The 20,989-nt window shown below is 34.1% G+C and overlaps 1 protein-coding gene across 1 annotated transcript in view; it reads right to left on the bottom strand.

The window, feature by feature from the left end:
• Positions 1-20,989, bottom strand: part of LOC109846371 (transcriptional regulator STERILE APETALA) — a gene marked incomplete at its 5' end in the record, with an annotated part of 38,564 nt that overhangs the window by 1,417 nt on the left and 16,158 nt on the right. The window contains 1 exon segment of the mRNA XM_020415596.1: positions 1-148. This exon segment is cut by the window's left edge and continues 25 nt beyond it. Coding sequence (XP_020271185.1) covers positions 1-148 — 148 coding nt within the window.

The raw sequence follows: 20,989 nt of genomic DNA, 5'->3' as shown, positions 1-20,989 counted from the left end.
GGCTACGGAAGTTGAGGCCTGTTCGATGAAGCCTGCGAAACTCATCTTGCCATGATGCCAGGAGACAGCGGCAGCGCGACCACACACGCCGAGTTATTTCTTCCCATAGTAGCTCTGATTCTGAAACACATCTCCACGTGGAGCACACCTGCATCACAATTAATTATGACACTCGCTACTCAGTTGTATAAACTACAAGCTGGTAATTTTCTTTTCTCTGCAATCAAATTTTGTTCGCAACCGACTGCTGATGAAAAAAAAAATTGTTTTAGAGATCGTAAAGAATAAACATTGGACTAGCAAAAGTAGGTAGTTCACTCAGAGAGGAGAAAGTTAGAAAGGTACTTAAGCATCTTAACGAACTTATAGCGATAGACAATATCTACATGGGATTGCAATTTAAATTACTTTTTTTCTTTTAACTTTTATGGAACAAGGAAGATATTACAGGCTTCACTTTTAGCGTGTGCATTTACAAATCTCTAAAGCTTAAAAACTGACATCTCGTACTGCTGAACTTAGAATTACTTAACACGCTTCTATAGACTTGATGTGTAATGAATGATAAGCTTCGATCATTCAAATTGTTACCACGCACACAAGGCACTTAATGGACAACACAAATTCCAGCAAAAATAATAAAATTTGGAATATGTACAATGACGAAGTAAATCTATCATTGCGAAGTGAGCCTATGCCACCCACCACAATGATTCCAAATCTATAAATTAAGCAGGAAATCAACACACTTCTGATGATAGTTTTGCTCCAGCACTTTGAAAGTGTCAATATAGCCTTGACTAAGATAAGGTGCTAGATATTTCTAGCTCTGTCACAACAAGAAAGACGTCCGTAGAACCTTATGTAGCATCGCAGATAGATAACATGTGGCTGTAAGACAAATAGACAATTCCTAGTGTAGGAACTATTAGCAGCAGTTAATGCAAATATTTAATGGTGATTAGAGCACTGATAAAGAATATCATCATATTTTCCAATTTGTTTGCCTAGAAAGGGAAACGAAGATAACTAAACTCTTCCGGTGTCTTTCAAGAACCATCTCATAGATTTTAATCATGTGCATGCAGATGCATAATTGAATTGCACTATGAACACACAAAGAAAGATACTCAGACGAATGAAGTGTTTCTATATCATTGAACATATATGAGCACATGAGCCAGATATTCAGGTGAATGGAAGTGTTTCTGTAAGAGATGATGTGCGCATGCGCACAGCTACCTAGAAATGTTTGATGACTGAAATGATATGTACAAATATACGTAAAACAGAGTGGTGTGTGTGTACAGAATTGTCAAATAGAGTGAAGCCCATGTAAATAAAATCTTTAGCCACCTTGTACAAATATTATATATAAACACGCACCAGAATAGATGGAAGTGATTTCTGCATAGGGGGCGAGAGGGGGGGGGGATAAATAAAGAATAAGAAACACTCTACAAGCGTGAGAAAGACAGTGAAGTTCCACATTCCACTATGGACCTTTTAGTACCCATGGCCATACATGGGTTGACGAAAAGAGATTGCAGAAATCCATCAATGTTTATGGTCAAATCTGTAGTTGAATTTATGACCAGATAGATCTCCCTCCGCCCATAAGTTTTCTCCCAGGAAAAAGGAGACGATTGTTTGCTTTCGTGTGTGCCCACCTTACACATATAACAACAAAGACTTCCGAGAAGCAAAAGAACCATCATACTGAAGGTCTGGTCAGATTATATTGCTGCATCTCATATCAAGCTATATATCCATTATAGCCCCCTTCAGACTGAAAGAAGCATAATTTTAGTGTAGAAATTCTTGTTGACAGACCCATGATCAGTGAGTCGAAGTAGCAATCATTTTAGGAAAACAACAGAGCATTACCACATTCTTAGACACTAGGAGAGCTTGTTGACTTTGATACAGGACGACAAAAAAGGGTCTAACCTCAAGAAGAAGATGATGATGACGATAAAGGAACTCAGATAATGCCATGTCAATCAGGTTCAGTAGTGAGGCTCTACCAAAGAAATAGTTAAAATATTTGAAAGGATGCAGCATCAACAGGACAAAGTTTCAGTGAGAAAATTTCACAAAGCCTGTCTGAAATCGTTCCTACTAATATCCATCAGACTCTTAGAACTATCTTTATGGCATTTTAAAACGTTTGATGAAGGCTGGCAGTATTCTACAAAATCACCTACCCTTAAGGTATAGCTAATATTTCATTAACCAAATTAAACCGATATATCAAAAACTAAAACAAGGTCATTGGCTTCTCTAATGCAGGCATTTCTTTGTTTTTCCTTTCTTTTTTCATACTGCTAACATGTAGTTGGAAATAATTTTTTGATGTTGATCATTTCCATATAATGTTCACACGATTCCATACATCTAAAATCCTTGTTTCACTAAACTTACTCTAGGGTTAAAAAAGATGATGTAGTAGATCTAACAATAAGAATGCATTGTCCTGTCTTTCTTTATGTTGGATGTATTAGCTAGCTTTGCATATTGAACGCTAAGAGAATGCATTGTCCGGTCTTTCTTCGTGATGGATGCATTGGGTAGGTTTGCATATTGATTAGCGAGAGACAGCCGTAAATTTTTTACCACTAAACAGTTTATGCATGGAAGATGTATGAACCATGTAATGAAGTGAAAAGTCTTGGGTGATTCACATATCTCACTTCCAGATCTAGGGTATTTCTCTTGGGTGATTCACATAATTCACTCCACATCTAGGGTATTTCACATATTTACTTTCAGATCTTGCGTAATTCAAATATTATACTCTAGATATTGTTATTTCCTTTACCCCTCAATTACTACTCAAAACAATTATTTTATCTTCACTCATTAGTGCAAAAAAAATCACACTGAAATGCTCTTTTCAGTTCTGTTTTTAAGACTTTTATTAGGGTTAATTATAGAAAACACCCCCATGAACTTTTGGGGAGTTAAAGCAAGCCCCCATCAACTTTTTTATTTTACACTAAAAACCCCAGGATCTTTTGGAGAGTTGCATATTACTCACATGAACTATTTCATTTCACTAAATTTTACTTGAAAATTTATCTTTTAACCCTCATATTAGCACCATCAACTCTGATGTGGTAAGCACAAGAGGAAAAAAGAAACAAAAAATTCCTTCTTAGTCCCAAAACAATTATTTTTTATTAAAAAGGAAAAATAGATATTTTTTTAGGACTAAGAAATTATTTTCATCTTTTCTTTGGCACATGCTTGCTACATGAGAATTGAGAAGTTAGAAGCAATGGTGTAATTGGGAGATTAAATAAGAATTTTTCATGTGAAATTTAGTGAAATAAAAAAACTCATTAGGTCAATGTGCAACTCCCCAAAAGTTCACGGGGGTTTAGTGTAATAAAAAAAGTTAATAGGACTTTACTACAATTCACCAAAAGTTCATGAGGATTTTATGTAATTAACCATTATTATTACTTAAAAAGAAAAAAGTTATCATGATAGCCCTTTTTCTCACTATTTTCTTCTCTCTTGCTCTTTGTCATACCCCATCCCTCCCTTTCTTCTCTTGTTAGAGCTCAAGTTCCTTCCCCTCAGATCACGTCACCAAGTTTAAAAAAAAAGGCTTTTGCCTTAAACCCAAAGTATTAAACGCTCATGCCCACCTTTTTATTTTTAAACTCACTTACTTCTATATTTACCTGTACATGCAAAATACTTGTCCTTTTTATCTTCAAGTCCACAACATAAAATACACTCTATTCTATACAATATTTACAAAACAAAAATTAAATCTCCCAAGATAACATTGTCTTCTTCCTCCTATTTTCACTCATAACACATCCTCTTCTCACTCTCTATTGTCTCCAACTCTTTGTTTAGATCTTCCTCCACCCGCTCCTCTACTCCTCTATCTCCGCTACCATCTAGTCCCTCTCCCAACACCCAACCTCTTCCACCTCTTTATCATCAACTTATAAATTTTGTTGCTATACTTTATACAAGGTTGCTACACTTACATGCATTGGGAAGGGAGAGAGGAGGGGTAGAGAAGATGGAGGGAGAGGAGAGGTTAAGAAGAGAAGTTGGTGGTAGTGGTGGTGATGGAGGGTTGGTGACTAGGGACGGAGAAGGATGATATCATTAAAATCAATAATTAAGAAGACATTAGTTAAGAGAGGGGGAGGAAGAAGAATACAAGGGTATTTTGGGGATCTTAACTTTTTCTTTAATAAATATTGTATAGAAATATGGTGTATTCGTTGTTTTCAATTTAAAGATAAAAAGCAAAAAAATATTTTGGGTGTATAGATAAAGATAGAAGTGGGTTTAAAAATAAACAGGGGTAAAACTTTGAGTCTTAAGGTAAAAAAAAACCCTTTCAAAAATAGAACATGGCAGACATATTGGCCTAATTGTTGATTTGTTCAATTTGCCTCAACGAGAAAGATTAACAAGCCGGTATAATATCCACGTATTTAACACTATACCACCCTAGTATTTAATGCTATAGAGTAAACTTATCATATATATTAAATTGCTTAGAACAATAGTACCCATTCATTTAATGCTATAGAGTAAACCTATCATTCATATTAAAACCAACTTCAATCTAAAATAAGTTAAGAAACTAGGTAGGTTTAGAAACTAGGTATAAAAGTTGACCATACAAGAACATGATAAAATTAAGGATTTTTTTTTCAATATTAGTCATTTAAAATCTTTCATATGTTGCAATTAATCCCTCAAATTATTGAAATTACTATCATGTCCTCTAATTCTTAAGTTATCATGAAATTAGTCCCTCAAATCATTGAAATTGATATTAGTTCTTCCCATTCTTAAGTTATTTTTAAAGCAGTCTCTCCAAGCAAGAGTAGAAGTAGTCTCTCGAAGCAAGAGTAAGAGTAGAAGCAGCAATTAGAAAGATTAATTTGAAAAACGTATGAGAAGTATGAGAACTAATAGCCCCGATAGCAATTTCAATGATTGGAGAGGTTAACTATCATAATAACTTTAAGAACTGGAGAACCTAAAAGTACATAGACTAATTATCATAATAACTTATGAACCGTAGGACCTAGTAGTAATTTCACTCATTTGAGGGACTAATTTCAAAATACGAAAGATATAAGGGGCTAATATTGAAAAAAATCCTAAATTTAAAAGATAATTTTAGCAGAGAGAATTTTCACAATCAAATATAGAATTTAAGATATTACAATATGATGTATGAGCTAATATCTTCAAATTTGAAAATTGAAATTTCAAGTTAAAAAAATCCTAGGAAACAGATAAATTTAAAATTTTTACTAAAAAGAGAGTAGAGCTTTTTATTTAAGAAACTGTTCCTTTTATACTTTTATTGGATCCAAAGGTTCACAAAATTTGCATGCCCAGGCCATGTATGCAAGCAAGCAAGCATGCAGAGAGAGAACATGCACAGAACTGAGCATGCTCTAGTGCACCATGTGTATAAGCAATTGTACAAAGAGGACATGCACAGAGCCAAGCATACTTCAGGTTTAAATTTATATTATAAATTGATAAAACATATGTTATATAGTGATACAATAATAGGTTAGGTATCAATCATATAACAAACTAAACTGTATAACAGGTTTAAATCTATATTATAAATTGATAGAACATATGTTTTATAGTGATACAATAAGTACAAGTGGACATATTCCGGCCAAGTGTAGGCTTCAATCATGACAAACTAAAATTTATAAGGATTCACAGTATTGAGCTTTAACAAAAATTGAAAAGTCAGTAAGAGAAATAAAAGAAACAAAATTTTTCAAACTTTCAGTAATAAAATCTTTCAGTTATAGGAAAATACGTAGTGATCTACACAAAACAAAATTATAGAAATATTGCACATAGGCAAAATCATCAGATTAACATGTAGATTATATAGCAAATCAGATCAGCGGGTAGGTTTCAATCAAAACAAACTAAAATTTATAAGGATTCAAATTACTGAGCTTTGACGAAAATTAAAGTCAGTAAGAGAAATAAAAGAAACAAATGTTTCAAACTTTCAGTAATGAAGTCTTTCAGTTATTGGCAAATATGTAGTGATCTACAGAAAACAAAATTGTGGAAATATTGCACATAGGAAAAATCATCAGATTAACATGTAGATTATATAGAAAATTAGATAAACAATACAACCTGACAGACCCTATTTTAGTCAATGAAAATTTTCTTTCCATTACCATTGAGAGTCCTGACAGACCCTATTACGTTAACACATGACAGACTTTGCAGTCAGCCATATAAAAATTAACTTCTGAAACATTCCGTATATTGAGTCCTGGAATAATATGTCCCCAATTATATATAGGTTGGAAGACATTGACATTTTTGTATTAGTGAATTGATGATGTTTGATTAGTACCTAATACAGATTATGCAGATTATTCCCTAATACATACCGATAATGCATGAATTGAGTTGAGCTAGATGTTTGATAGCAGATTCATCATGACGTATGGACAACTCCCACCTGGAAGCTTTATGAAAGAAGACTCTGGACAGCATGCCATTAATCTAGATCTAAGGAGGAAGCAGCTCGATTAGTCCGTTAATGTGGGAGACAAAAAAGATGAGACTATTAAAACCAACCTAGAATGGATGGAACTATTGAGTCCAAACTAGAATGGATGGAGTGAAGAACTTAATTACCATGTTACCAAATGAACTAAAATTGCCCACCTATCGATTGATGATAATCGACTCTCCAAGCAAAATGTACAGTGCTGGTTGTGATTGTGAAAATGCTCGGCCTGAGGAAGAAGACCGAGACAGGAAGCCTTAAAGAAAATCAATAAATCTCAAAAGGATCATGTCAGGCTCTAAATTTCAAAAGGAAAAAAAACAGAAATTTACAAGCGAGAGCCAAATCTCTTAAGAAAAGAACACATAAAATTAAGACTATCACAATTTTACTGATTACCTTTTGTTTAGATAGCTGTTTACTTTTGAATATCTAATTTCTTATTTGTCATGAAGGTTAGATTTATATATATAGTATTTCTCATGAAGGTTAGATTTCTATTTCTATGTATAGTAAGCTAAAAGGAATTAATTTGTAGGTGAAAGAGAACATAAAATAATAATATAAATGTGGAGTCATGGATCAGTTTCTGTAAGAGTTGGTTGCAACTTTAGGATCTTTGGAATTGCATGCATTGGAACCTTCATTTGCTAAGTAGGGTTGCAGATTTCAGGCCGATTGCATGCTGCGATCTTATTTACAAGGTAATCTCTAAAGTGACATCTTTTAGATAGCAAAGTATTATGGGTTATTTGGTGCATGAGTCTCAATCTGCTTTTCTTCAAGGAAGAGTGTTCTCTAATAATATACCTCTTGCACGTGAGCTTGTTAAACATTATGATAGGAAGATGATTTCTCCTAGATGCATGCTAAATATGGACATTAAGAAAGCATATGATTCTCTTGATTAGAGCTTCATTCATTACATGCTCAGAGGCTTGGTTTTTCCTCCTAATATGGTTTCTTGGATTATGACTTGCATCTCTAGTCCTAAATATTCTATTTTTTTCAATGGATCTCTTCATGGGTATTTCGATGGCAAGAGGGGTCGGCAACAGTGTGATCCTTTGTCACCTTACCTTTCAAAAAGTCTTGGCCTTTTGAAGCATGATAGAAACTTCAAATTCCACCCCAAATGTACCAAACTGATGAGCTTCTCATATTTGGGAGGGGAGATTTGAACTTCGTGAGATGCCTTCAATCTTGTTTACTCACTTTAGTACAGTATCTGGGCTACATGAAAATCCTGTTAAATGCTCCATTTTCTTGATTCAAATCTTAAAGAGTCCAAATTTCTCATATGTTGGGATATATGGAGGGATCTCTTCCTGTTAGATACCTTGGGGTACTTGTGATCAGTAAGAGGTTATCAAAGGTGGATTGTGCAAATCTGATTTTTAAAAACCACTCAAAAAATTCAGGGATGGCAAGTCAGAAAACTATCCCATGCTGGTAGACTTTAGCAGGCGAAGAGTGTACGGATGGGAGTTCATCTTTTTGGTCAAGTAACTACATTATTTCTAAAGGAGTTTGTGAACAGGTTGACAAACTTTGCAGGAAATCCCTTTGGGGAGGAAACATGGATTCAAATAAAGCTTTGGTCTCATGGGATATGGTATGTAGAGGGGGAAAAAAAACTCGTTGGCCCCGGTATGTTTTCTGCGGTATTATGGGGTCAAGCTGCTGCTTTTAAGCCTTTTTGGTTATTGGTTGATGCAAAAGACATGTTGTGGATCAAATGGATCCATGGCGTATACTTAAAAGGATGTAATATCTGGGAAGTGCAAGCTAAAGTGAATGATTCATGGATGTGGTAGAGAATTTTGAAGACCTGAGACAAAGAAATCTCACTTTGGGGTTCTACTGAGGCTTGTTTGCAAAAGTTCAAGAGTTGGGAGGTGAATGGTAAAATTATTCTCTCAAGCGCTTATTTTGATCTTATACAAGGTTGTCAAATTGTTAACTGACATGGGCTTGTCTGGAATACTCTAACTATTCCTAAACATATGATTATCTTGTGGTTAATGGTTATCAAACATCTACTTACGCAAGGTAGACTTTGTAGATGGGGAGTCATGCAATCAAACTCTTGCGTTTTCTGTCTGCAACAAGAAAGTCATGAGCATTTATTTTTCTCGAAGTGAATTCACTACTACTAAATGGAATTGTGTGATGAGTTGGTTGGGTTTGAAGGAGAGTGCGTGAATGGACGAGATTGATCAGTATGTTGGACACTTGAGAGGAATTTCTTACAATAAAAAGTTACAAAAAATGGCCTTTGCTGCTGCTATGTATCAAGTTTGGCTGGAAAGGAAGCGAAGACTCTATATGCAACAATGTAAACTTATTGAATGGGTTGCGTATCAGGTGAAGGTCGATGTTCTCTCGGTTGTGTTGAAATCTCCTATATCTGATAATCGTCAAAATTGGATTCAAAGCTTATAGCTGCTTACAGTTGGAGTTTTGTTTTCTTAGATTGCTCATTTATATAGTTCTGGAGGTTTTTTTTATGTTCTGTTAATCTTGTATAGTTGAGCTTTTCGTGGAGATGTCTGGAATGAGTTTTGTACTAACTTTTCAAATTGGTTAATGAATAAATGCATTTGAAAACCTAGAAGCACGTGAAAAAATCCCAAGATTGTGGAATAGTTCTAGTTAGATTTTACCGTTTTCATATGTTTGCATTGAGAAAAAACTATAGAAGCATGTTTCAGTTTCAGCTTAAACAAGTGTTATGCCCGTGCTCACACAAGCGGGTCTGGTTTCTTTGGTTTACATTTAATTTTTAATTCTTTAACTTTCGGTATGCTTGTGCCTCTAAATTCAATTGCTTATATAATATTAAAATGAACATGAAAACACCATTTACATTTCCCAATAGTGTTCTGGACATAACACGTGCGATGAAAAGAGACATTTCGAATTTAATTTTAACTTACATAACTTAAGTTAAATGTTTTTTCCCTTCTTATAAGGGAAATACAAAATAAGGGTATGAATGACTTTTAGTTCAATATTTGAAATCCAAAATTATATGGCTTAAGCGCCAGCACCTCCTTTATGACATCGCTTTGTTCTTATAATATTATAAAGTTAAAACAGAAAAATCTAGCTCACTAAATAAGCATTGATAGTTTTTATTTCAAATCAAATTCAAAATTAAACATGTGCCATTTTTTTAAACGAGGGTTTGAAACTACTTCTTTTTCCATCCCTTCCCTTTTATGTAGTTTAGTTTATTCTTCAAAAAAAATTCACTCACAAAGTAGCAAATCCTAGTTTTTTTTTCCTTCTTCTTATTCTTCTGTTTATTAAGTAGCGGATCTCCTAGGTGCACGTTAGCAAGCGATTTTCCCTGCTAACTTGCGCCCCCGCTGAGGTTTTAATTTGGCAAAAAAGAAGAGGAAAAATGAGAAGAAAATCCTAGAAATTGGATTAAGAGTGGCAAATTCATGTTTGTCTTCATCAGAGGATCCTACTAAAGCTAGTTTTGAAGTTGATGATGAAGAATCCACTTCAGATCTAATGGGATCAACTGGTCCAAAGGGAGAGAAGAAGAAGGTTTTAATGGCGGATCTATTGAATTCTAATCCAGGTTCTGTTCTTTTCTCTTCTCAGATTGCTGGTCCTCAATCTCATCGAAAGCTTGGTATGTCTTCTTGTCCTCAATCTATTGCAAGTAATTCTTTGAAAAATTCTTAGGCTGAAGAGGTAGAATCTGCTGCTTCTCCTTCGTATCAACACCAGAAATTGACTCCTGCTAGTAATCTTGATAGATCAATGAATTCTGCATGGAATCTTGAACCTAATCATTTAGTTCTTGATTCTATTCCTATGGAAATTAATGATAGTGTTAAGATTTCTAAATCTGCAAAGGTTTCTCTTAATGAAAACATACTGAATTCTGCACGGGATCTTGAAAATGATTCTGTTCCATTGGAAGTGACTGATGATAGTGTTATGAATTTAAATCTTGCTAAAGTTTCCATTAATGAGAATTCAAAAATCCCTGATTTATCTTCTAAAGATCAAGGTCCTGCTAAGACGAAAAGTTGGGCCAGTCTTTTCTCAGACAACAGGAAGTCAGGATCTGAGATGAATCTGAATTTTGTGTCTCCTAATTCTAAAGATGTTGTAATCTTTGATGAGGAAGAGTGGAATGAAGGCAATGCAAATGTGGTAGTTTTCTTTAATTGGACAAGTATTGGGGTTAAATGTCAAATTTAAAGACATGAAGAATTTTGTGCACAAAGTTTGGGCTCGTTAGGTCATCCCTGAGATTTGCATTCTTAAACCAGGGGTTTTCCTATTCAAATTTAAAAATCAGATGGAGATGGATGATATTCTTGTGAATGGACCGTGGTTTTTTTGGTTCAAGACCTCTTCTATATAAGACATGGTCAAATGAAGAAGGAATTGATAAAATAAATGATTATATCTACCCTCTATGGATTCAGTTTCCAGGACTAAGGCTCAATTTATGGAATTTTAGAGGCCTAAGTAAAATAACTAGCTTAGTTGGCGGACCTGTTGCAACTGATAAGCTAACGGCTAATAGACAAAGATTGGCCTATGCAAGGGTTCTTGTTGAAGTTCATATGCCTTCCCCCCTACCTGATCACATTGTTATACAAGGCCCCAATGGTATGAAGGTTAAGCAAAGGGTGATTTATGAATTCAAACCTAAGTGGTGTATAAACTGTAAGACAGTGGGCCATGATACTACCTTGTGTAAAAAAAATTCCTAAGTCACTAAGGTGGGTGCCAAAGCAAGGCATCAAGCCTGCAGCTGATGCTCTTGCACCTCCTCAAGTGGCTTTAAATATGTGCAATAAGGATAGAGATATTGAGAATAACTCTGAGCATATTCAGGAAGGGCCTGCACATATGGCTGGAATTGACACTCTGGTATTTCAGGGTGCTAGCAAAAGGTCTGTTGATACTTCTGGAATCAGTATGCATGCTGTACAAGCTCAAAATGTATCTCAGGATGATTTGAATATGTACATGGGTGCTGTTGACACTGGAAATAGCTCTGTGCATGTTGTGCATGTTCAGGAGCAACAGAGGCCTGTGGATGATCTGAATATGTATAAGGGTGCTGTTGATACTGGAAATAGCTCAGTGCATGTTGTGCATGTTTAGGAGCAGCAAAGGCCTGTTTATGCTATGCACATACCTGAAGCTACACCTCAGGAATCTAGGATTATGTGCAATAAATTTGGAGAATCTGATAACAACTTTGTGTATATTAGCCAAAATCAGTATAAAGCTGGAGATAATGCTAATTGCAAGGGCAAAGAACTTTTACATGAGAAACAAGTTCAAAATAGTAGAGCTAGGAAATCTGGAAATTCCTTTGCTCAACTCAGTAATCTGGAGAATGATCCCTCTGCTATTGATAGGGGGGTGTGATAAATATATGAATTGGTCATTTTGGAATGTTAGAGGATTAAATAAATCATCTAAACAACACTTGGTTAAGCACCATCTACAACAATATCATTTATCTTTCCTAACTCTACTTGAAACCAAGATCAAGGCTGATAAGGTCTCTATTATTGCTAAGAGGCTTTCTGGCAACTGGAAGTGGATTTCTAATGCCAACAGTACTACCAAAGACAGAATAATGTCACTATTGGATCCAAATATTCTAGAAGTACTTCTTGAAAGCTAATCAGACCAACATATTACTTGCAAAATTAAGTCTATGGATGGAATAATTGACTGTATTATTTCCTCCATATATGGTCAAAATCAAGCAGAAAAAAAAGAGAATTATGGTTGAGCCTTACTCATATTTGTCAGACAGTTGGTAACACACCATGGTTATTATGTAGGGATTTCAATGCAATAATTGGAAATCAAGAAAAATTAGGGGGGACCATTCTTTCAGAGGTTGATACCAGAGAGTTCAGGGAATTTATTGAACTTTGTCACCTCTCTCATCTCAAAACTGATGGTTGCTTCTACACATGGAACAATAAGCAAGATTCTAACTCTAGAATTTAGAGTAGACTGGATAGAGCTCTCATTAATGATGCTTGGATGCATAAATACAATTCCAATCATGTGGAATACCTAATGCAAAATTTCTCAGATCATTCCCCTGGATTATTATCAATATATGATGATTGTGTTAAAGGAAAAAAAAAACCTTTTAAATTCTTTAAGATGTGGACCAAGCACACAAATTTTCTGCCTACTGTTTCTAGAATCTGGCAAACAAGAATAAAGGGATATGCTATGTTTTTAGTTTACTCTAAAATGAAGCTGCTGAAGAATGAGCTGAAGGTTTTAAATAAAAGACACTTTAGTAACATCAGTGAACAAGTCCTCAAAGCAAAACTGGCACTTGATGATGCACAAAGAAATCTGCATTCTGACCCTCTGAACCACTCTTATTGAACAGGAGAAAAATTGCATCACCTCATACAACAAATTGCTGGACTGTGAGCTATCCTTTTACCAACAAAAGGCTAGGATTTTGTGGAGTGTACAGGGTGACAGATGTACTAGCTACTTCCATTCTGTAATTAAATAAAAAAGACATCTGAATAGGATTCTGTTACTTTACAACAGTGCAGGGGAAAAGTTAACTGATGAAGAGAAGATTACTTCTGAACTTATATCTTTCTACAAGAGTCTTATAGGATCAAGCACAGTTACGGATAATGCAGACAGGAATATTATTAGCAATGGCCCCTGTTTGAGTGTTACACAAGCAGATACCCTATCAAAACTAGTAACCAGAGAGGAGATCAAAGAAGCTGTATTTTCTATGTCTGAAAATAAAGCCCCAGGGCCAGATGGGTATAGTATGTCTTTTTATAAATCAGCTTGGGGTGTTGTTGGGGATGAAATCTCACTGGCAATTGAGGATTTTTTCAAAACTGGCAAACTTTTAGGAGAGATTAACTCCACAACTATCACCTTGATCCCTAAAGTGCAATATGTCCCAAAAATCCATCTGATTTCAGGCCTATAGCTTCTTGTAACTGCCTATATAAATTCATCTAAAAAATTTTGACAAACAGGATCAAATCAGTGATGGGATTTCTAGTTAATGAAGCTCAAAATACTTTTGTAAAGAGGAGACAAATATCAAGTAACATACTACTAGCTCATGAGCTTGCAAAAAACTACAACAGGAAGCACATATCTCCAAGGATCATGCTTAATATTGATATCAAAAAGGCTTTTGATATCATTAACCGGGAATTCCTCAAGGAGATGCTTACTGGCCTGGGATTTCCTGATGCATACATAGGATGGATAATGGCTTGTATTACTTCCCCTAAGTATTCTATAGCCTTAAATGGATCCTTGCATGGTTATTTCAAAGGTAAAACACATCTTAGGCAAGGAGACCCCCTCTCTCCCTACCTATTTATCCTTGGAATGTAATATCTCTCAAGAAGATTGGATTTGTTAGAGGACAGGAATTTCAAATTTCATCCAAAATGTAGAAAATTCAAAATAACTCACCTAACATTTGCTGATGATCTTCTCCTTTTCTCTAAAGGTGATCTATATTCAGTGAACAAGCTTTATCAATGTTTCAAAGAGTTTTGTGCAGTTTCATGCCTTAAAGCAAATTCAAATAAGTGCTCAATCTTTTATGGAGGGGTTGAAGATTCAGTTAAAGCCTCTATTTCTAACTGTTTGGGTTTTTTAGAGGGGACTATGCCTATTAGATACCTTGGTGTTCCACTCATATGCAAAAGGCTTTCATACTCAGACTGTGCACCTCTATTTAGAAAATTAACTGATCAATTTCAGTCTTGTATGAATTACAAGAAATTATCATATGCAGGAAGGTTACAGATCATCAAGAGCACTATCTTAGGAGTTCTGGTTTTCTAGACTTTAAATTATATCTTGCCTGCAAGAGTGCTCCAAAAAACAGATGAATTGTGTAGGAATTTTCTGTGGGGGATATATGACCAGTCTATTAAGTATGCTTGGATAGGAAAAAAGGAGGACTGGGGATCTTTTCTACCTGCATCTGAAATATAGCATCTGCATTGAAGCTTCTTTGGCATTTACATATCAGCAAAGAATGCTTATGAATAAAATGGGTGCATGATACATATCTAAAAAATAGTAATGTCTGGCAAGTTCAAGCAAAAAAGGAAGACTCATGGATGTGGAAACAAATTTTGAAAGCTAGAGATAAAGCTGTGGAATTCAGTGGTGGTGTTGAAAATCTAAAACAAATGATTAGCTCCTGTTCCAACAGCTCAAAAATCAAAATTGTTGGGTTATATCAAGCTCTCTCCCATACATCATATGCAGTTCCATGGTATAACATGGTCTGGGGGGATTTATGCTATCCAAAGCACTTATTTATCCGCTGGTTAGCTGTTAACAACAGATTACAAACTCAAGACAGATTATTAAAAAAAGGAATTGTTAGTGCAAATCAATGTAAGCTGTGCACTGGTGTATGCTTAGAGAGCCGAGACCACCTATTCTTTGAATGCTCCTTCTCAAGGTAAGTGTGGAATCACATCATCGATTAGCTTCATTTCAAATGGAGATCATGTTCTTGGAATTCTCTCTTGGATTGGTAGTGTACAAAGTTAAGAGGGAAAGGCTTAAAACAAAAAAAATCAAGAGATCAGCGTTGTCAGCTACAATATATCATCTATGGTATGAACGGAACATGAGGATTTTCCAGCTGAAGCACAAGTTTGTGGAGATTCTGGTCAAGAAGATCAAAGTAGACATTCTAACAATATGCCTAAATTCCCCGAATGTTACAGGAAATGTACTTGATTGGATAGTTTAGTATAATTCTGTATAGTCATATGAAGACCAGTCTGTCTTCTGATTGTTTTCTCAAAATCTGAGAATCTTGATGTATATAAATATACACATTTGGGAAATGAATAAAAGTTTTTTCATTGACAAAAAAAAAATCCTAGTTTTCTTTATTTATGGTGGTTTTCACTTGATTCTCATATCCATTTATGATTTTTGTCTCATCTTAATCTAACAGTCAAGGTTTGTTATTAACATAACAATAATTAATTAATTCTTTAGTAGATAGAAGACTCGCATCACCATCAATCTAACATCTCTATAAAAATTGAGATATGAGTAAATTTTACCAAACACTAATAAGTTTTGGTGTTTCACACTAAACCCTCAATATCTTTGAAACTCTCATTGAACCTCCGATAATTTTTAGCAGAAAACCTCCAAAATTAACATTATTAGTTCATGTGCTCTATTTTTATTGTCAGTGTTGTGCTCTATTTATTGCCAGTACTGCATGTCCCAAGCCAGGATAATGGAGCGTTGTGTTAGGTAGTTGGCAGCCAGCGTAAAACGTAGTCGAATCCACATGACATGAATCCTATAAAATATTAGTTAGAGCATCCCCACAGCTGCACGTTACATCGATGCCACTTCGATACAATGATAATTAAGCAAGAGTTGTTAGCTAAGGTGTTCCCTAAAAGCGACATGTTTCATAAATGTCACACATTGTTGCTAATAATAAAAAAATAGTTTTACACCAACGAAATCACTGCAAAATCATCTCAAAACTCAAATTTTATTCATCAATTTTTCATCTTCTCTAATGAAAAAAATACAACCTTATGTATAGGACTAAAAGAAAATCCAAAAAATAAATAAAATCCCAACTACTATACAATAACAAGTATAGATCCTAACAAAATAACAACTCCAATAACTAAATTATAACTTCATCCTAACAAAATATCTCGTCTAAAAAAATATAAAATCCTTAAAATTTATCGATCTGATATATCCTGCATCAATAGGTTAATATGCAAAGATTATAAAATTATATATGGATAGAGTTTAACCTCACAATATAGGTTGATGTTATTAGACATTTCTATTAAGAAGTGGAGTAGAAAGACTAATAGGAACAAAAAACTAAGAACTAAATATTGGAACCTAAAAGGAGCATGTATGGAATATAAATAATGAGACTAATATTACATGAAATAGTATGTTTTCTTGTATTAAGAATGTGACTAAAACTAGAGTATGAGAACCTAAAGATTGTAGATCAAATGGTAAACAGGGTTAGTGGTGGAATGAAGAAGTTCAAAAGCGGTTAAAATGAAGGAGACATTAATAAACATTGGGGTGTTGGAGTGTGGAAAACTTCGAGATATATAAACTAGCAAGAAAGAAAGAAAGGAAGGAGTTAAACTGAGCTGGGGTGACCAAGTTTTCCTTGTCATCAAAAAAAAAAAAAAGTAAGACTATAAAGCCTATGAGAATTTCTATAATTAAGAAAAAGGAATAGTAAGGACATAGGTAATATTAAATGTAACAAGAGTGAAGATCAAAGAGTTCTAGTAACCGATGAGGAGATACAAGAGAGATGGAGGAGTTACTTTCATTGTTTGTTTGATGATAACCAAACAGGTGAGCAACATAGAGAAGTTGACTGTACGATGCATTGTAGAAAACATAGATATTATTGAAAAACTAGGAATGATGAGGTTATATATGCTCTAAAGAAAATGAAAAGTAGAAAAGCCATAGGACCAGTCAACATTCCCAACGACTCCCATTATAAGTTTGGAAATGTCTAGGATATAAGTTTAGGATAGTTGACTAAATTATTTAATAAGATTATGGAGATAAAGAAAATGCCCAAGGAGTGAAGGATTAGTGCTTTAATACTGATATGCAAGAATAAAAGAGATACACAAAATTGTTGAAACTATTGTGGTATTAAATTCATGAGTCATACTATAAAACTTTGGGCGAGGGTAATTGAGTAAAAAGTAAGAAAGAGATAAGTTTAGCTAAAAATCAATTTGATTATATGACCGGGAGGTCAACTATGAAACTTATTCATACATTGAAATGGTTAATTGAGAGATATGTAGAAGAAAAAGGATCTATATATAGTTTTTATTAATCTAGAAAATACTTATGATAGATTGCTTAGAGAAATAATGTGTCGGGTTTTATAAAAGAAACATAAATCTAGTATATATTGATGTGATTAAAGCTATATATGAGTAACAACTAGGACAAAAACAAATAAAGGAGAGAATAGATTATTTCCTATTACTATTGATCTATATTAAGGGGTCGGCATTAAGCCCTTATCTTTTTTTGCATTAGTTATAGACCAAGTTACTAGGGATATTCAAGATGAAGTCGAATGGTGTATGTTATTTGTTGATAATATAGTATTAGTTGACGAGACTAGAGAAGATATAATACCTAACGTAGAGACAATTTCTCAAAACTAAAGGTCAGTAAAATAGTAGAATAAATATAAAATACATGGCATGTATAATTAGTAAAACTAAAAAGATAAACAAGTCTATAGTACATATTGATAGCCAAAAAAAACCTAAAAGTATTCTTTATTTGGGATCAATCATTTGTCATGATGGTGCAATTGAGGATAATGTTGTCCATTGAATCAAATCAGCATTGTTAAAATGAAATAGTTCTTTGGGACTCTTATGTGATCGTAGAATAGCTATGAGACTAAGGGGGAAATTTTCTAGAACAATTATAAGATCAACAATGCTTAGATACGAGACCAACATTACTTTATGGATCGAAATGTTGTGCAATTAAGAAACATGTGCAAATAATGAGCGTAGCTAAAATGAGAATGTTATAATGGTCTTAGGGATTGTTTGGTGGAAAATTTACAGTAAAAAGAAAGAAAAAAAATTGACTTGTATTCTCTCGATCTTAATTATAATTTTAATTCCGATTACAAAAAAGAGGAAAATGATCTAGATTCTCCCCTTTGTTTAATTCTGGGTTCTTCATAGTAGCGATGGAGTGTCTCATTCGAATGATTACGTCGAATTTGCTCTCCGTTGACGATCCGACCGTCTTATCTCGCGGGAACAATTAACTTGTGTGGCAAGTTTGATGGAGAGCTCTTAACAAGTTTAAGAACTCAGAGTGAGTTGAAACTCTGTGAACAGGGTTGTTTGAACCGAAAATTCGGTTAATAGCCAAGTGGATTTGTTTGTTGCTGAAGTCAAAGATGCCAATCTCCTCCAAGATTCGTCCTTAGCTGATCACCAGATGATCTCCCCCACTGAGCTGAACTGCCTTAGTGCCGTTGATATCAAAAAAATTTCCGATCTTTTGGTGAAAAAGCCCGATCCTCTGTCCAAAAAAAAAAAAAAATTCTTGTTAAGTTTGTTGAGGTTTTATAAGAGGATAAAGTGTTGTAACTGCCCCCTTAATCCGCTCCTAAGTGGGTGTGATTTTCTCAGATCGTGGAAAAAACTGTTCTGAAACTGTTCGTCTCATGTTTGAATGAGTCAATCGTCCAATTTGACATTTAGGACCCTAACTCCGCGTCTTAGGATTGAGACGCGGAGTTAGGTGTTGACCGAATATCGAAAACATGAGGGTCGCTTGTGCTTTGCTTGTTGAAGCTTGAAAACACGGGGGTCGCCTGCATTTTGCTTGTTGAAGCTTGGAAACGCGGGGGTCGCCTGCGTTTCAAGAACTGAAACGCGACGATGAATTCCGCGTTTAAAAGGGTCTAGTTGACTTGTAACCTTTTCTGTAGAGCGTTACAAGGACTATTGTTCAATAATCTTTACTTTAGCTGTTGTGGGGTGTGAAAGTCGTCAGATTGTAACACTCACCGTTGATTGTAAAAATCACTGAATAGAGTTTCCATCACTTGTCGGAAGTATCATTGAATTGTAACTCTTCTCGATCTATGTGAAAAATCCTCCATTTACAGTTTTTATTTGTTAACATGAAAGTCATCTGATTGTACCTTTCATCATTGAGATATGAAAATCGTCGGATTGTAACTCTCATCATGGGGATCAACTATCTATTGTGATTTTTAGACAGCCTACATGGATATACGCTAAAAGATAGGATAATAAATGAGTCCTCTCGTAGTAACTTAGATGTTGCTCCAATTGAGGATAAAATGAGAGCAGACCGATATGGTGAGGTCGTATACAACGGAGACATCTAAGTGCCCCAGTTAGAAAATATGATAATAATGTAGTCAATGGGGAAAAAGAGATTTTTAGAGGCAAACCCAAAAGAAATTAGTTGAAAGAACTTAAAAAAGATATAATAATGATTAATTTAACGGAGAAGATGATCAATAATAGAACGAAATAAAATAACAAAATTCATGTAGCCGACCCCAAACACTTGGGAGAAAGGATTTGTTGTAGTTCATGTATAGTCAAATAATTAAATATCCCTAGTAAGTTTTAACAGAAAACCCTAAATAAGTTTAAAATTGTCACTTAACCCCACTAACTTTTCGTAGAAAATCCTCAATTAAAGTTGTTTATAAATTCATATTTTTTAGGGTTTTGCATGTAGTTTTCTAATTTTAAGAGGTTGTCTACTTCAATTTTTAAGGGGAATTATTTGTAACTTTTAGATTTTCAGATTTTTCACGAGATTGATAGTAGTTTTTCAATTTAATAGGGTTGTTTGCAATTTTTCATGTAAGAGATTTGTTTGTAATTTACATATTTTTTACGAGTCTTCAGCAACTTTCAGGTTTTAAAAGAGCCTGTTCTTTTAGGATTTTTCAAGTGGGTGCTTTTCAATATTGATGATTTTTTTGTGCCAGGGGGGAGGGGTGTTCATATTTTTTGAATTTTTAGGGGTTGGTTGTCATTTTTAGTGTTTTTTTTATAAATTTTAGATAATTCAAGGCAATTATTTGTATTTTTTAATTTCTAAGCTAGTTATTTGTAGTTTTCAAATCTTGTAGGGTGATGTTTGCAATTTTCTATCACAACTTATTTTCGCTAAACTTATTTGAATAAAATTTTAATTATGGGTAGTTGTTGCTTATAAATTCATATTTTTTACATAGATTTTCTTGTAGTTTTCTAATTTTCAAGAGGTTGTATGTTTCAATTTTTAAAGGATATTATTTGTACTTTTCAGATTTTTTGTATTTTTCATAGGATTGGTTGTAGCTTTTGAATTTTTTAGGGATCATTTGCATTATTCAAAAATTATGATCTGTTTGCAAGTTAATATTTTTCATGGGGTTATTCACATCTTTTTTAATTTAATAGGCTTTTTTGTAATTTTTCATATAAGATGTTTGTCTGTAATTTACAAACTTTTAGGGGTTAAACTAATTTTCCGCTTTTAAAAGGCGCTTTTTTTTGTCAATGAAAAATGCTTTTATTCATTTACCAAAATATGGAAATTATGTACATCACTGTCTCAATATTGAGAAAACCAAGCTTCTAAAAGAAAGCTATCAAAATTATAAAGATATTATTCAATCCTTATGTTCAACAGAGATGGAACTATTCAGGCATATAGTTATAGTTAATATATCAATTTTGATTAAACTTTCAAAAGGCTCTGCTTGTTGTTTTAGGATTTTTCAAGTGGGTGTTTTTAGTTATTGAATTTCTTTTTTTTTTTTTGGGGGGGGGGGGT

The sequence above is a fragment of the Asparagus officinalis genome, chromosome 6, assembly GCF_001876935.1.
Source record: "Asparagus officinalis chromosome 6, Aspof.V1, whole genome shotgun sequence".
NCBI classification, from domain to species: Eukaryota; Viridiplantae; Streptophyta; class Magnoliopsida; order Asparagales; family Asparagaceae; genus Asparagus; species Asparagus officinalis.
Note: the sequence above shows the minus strand (reverse complement) of the source record. Positions and strands in the feature narration are given on the sequence as shown.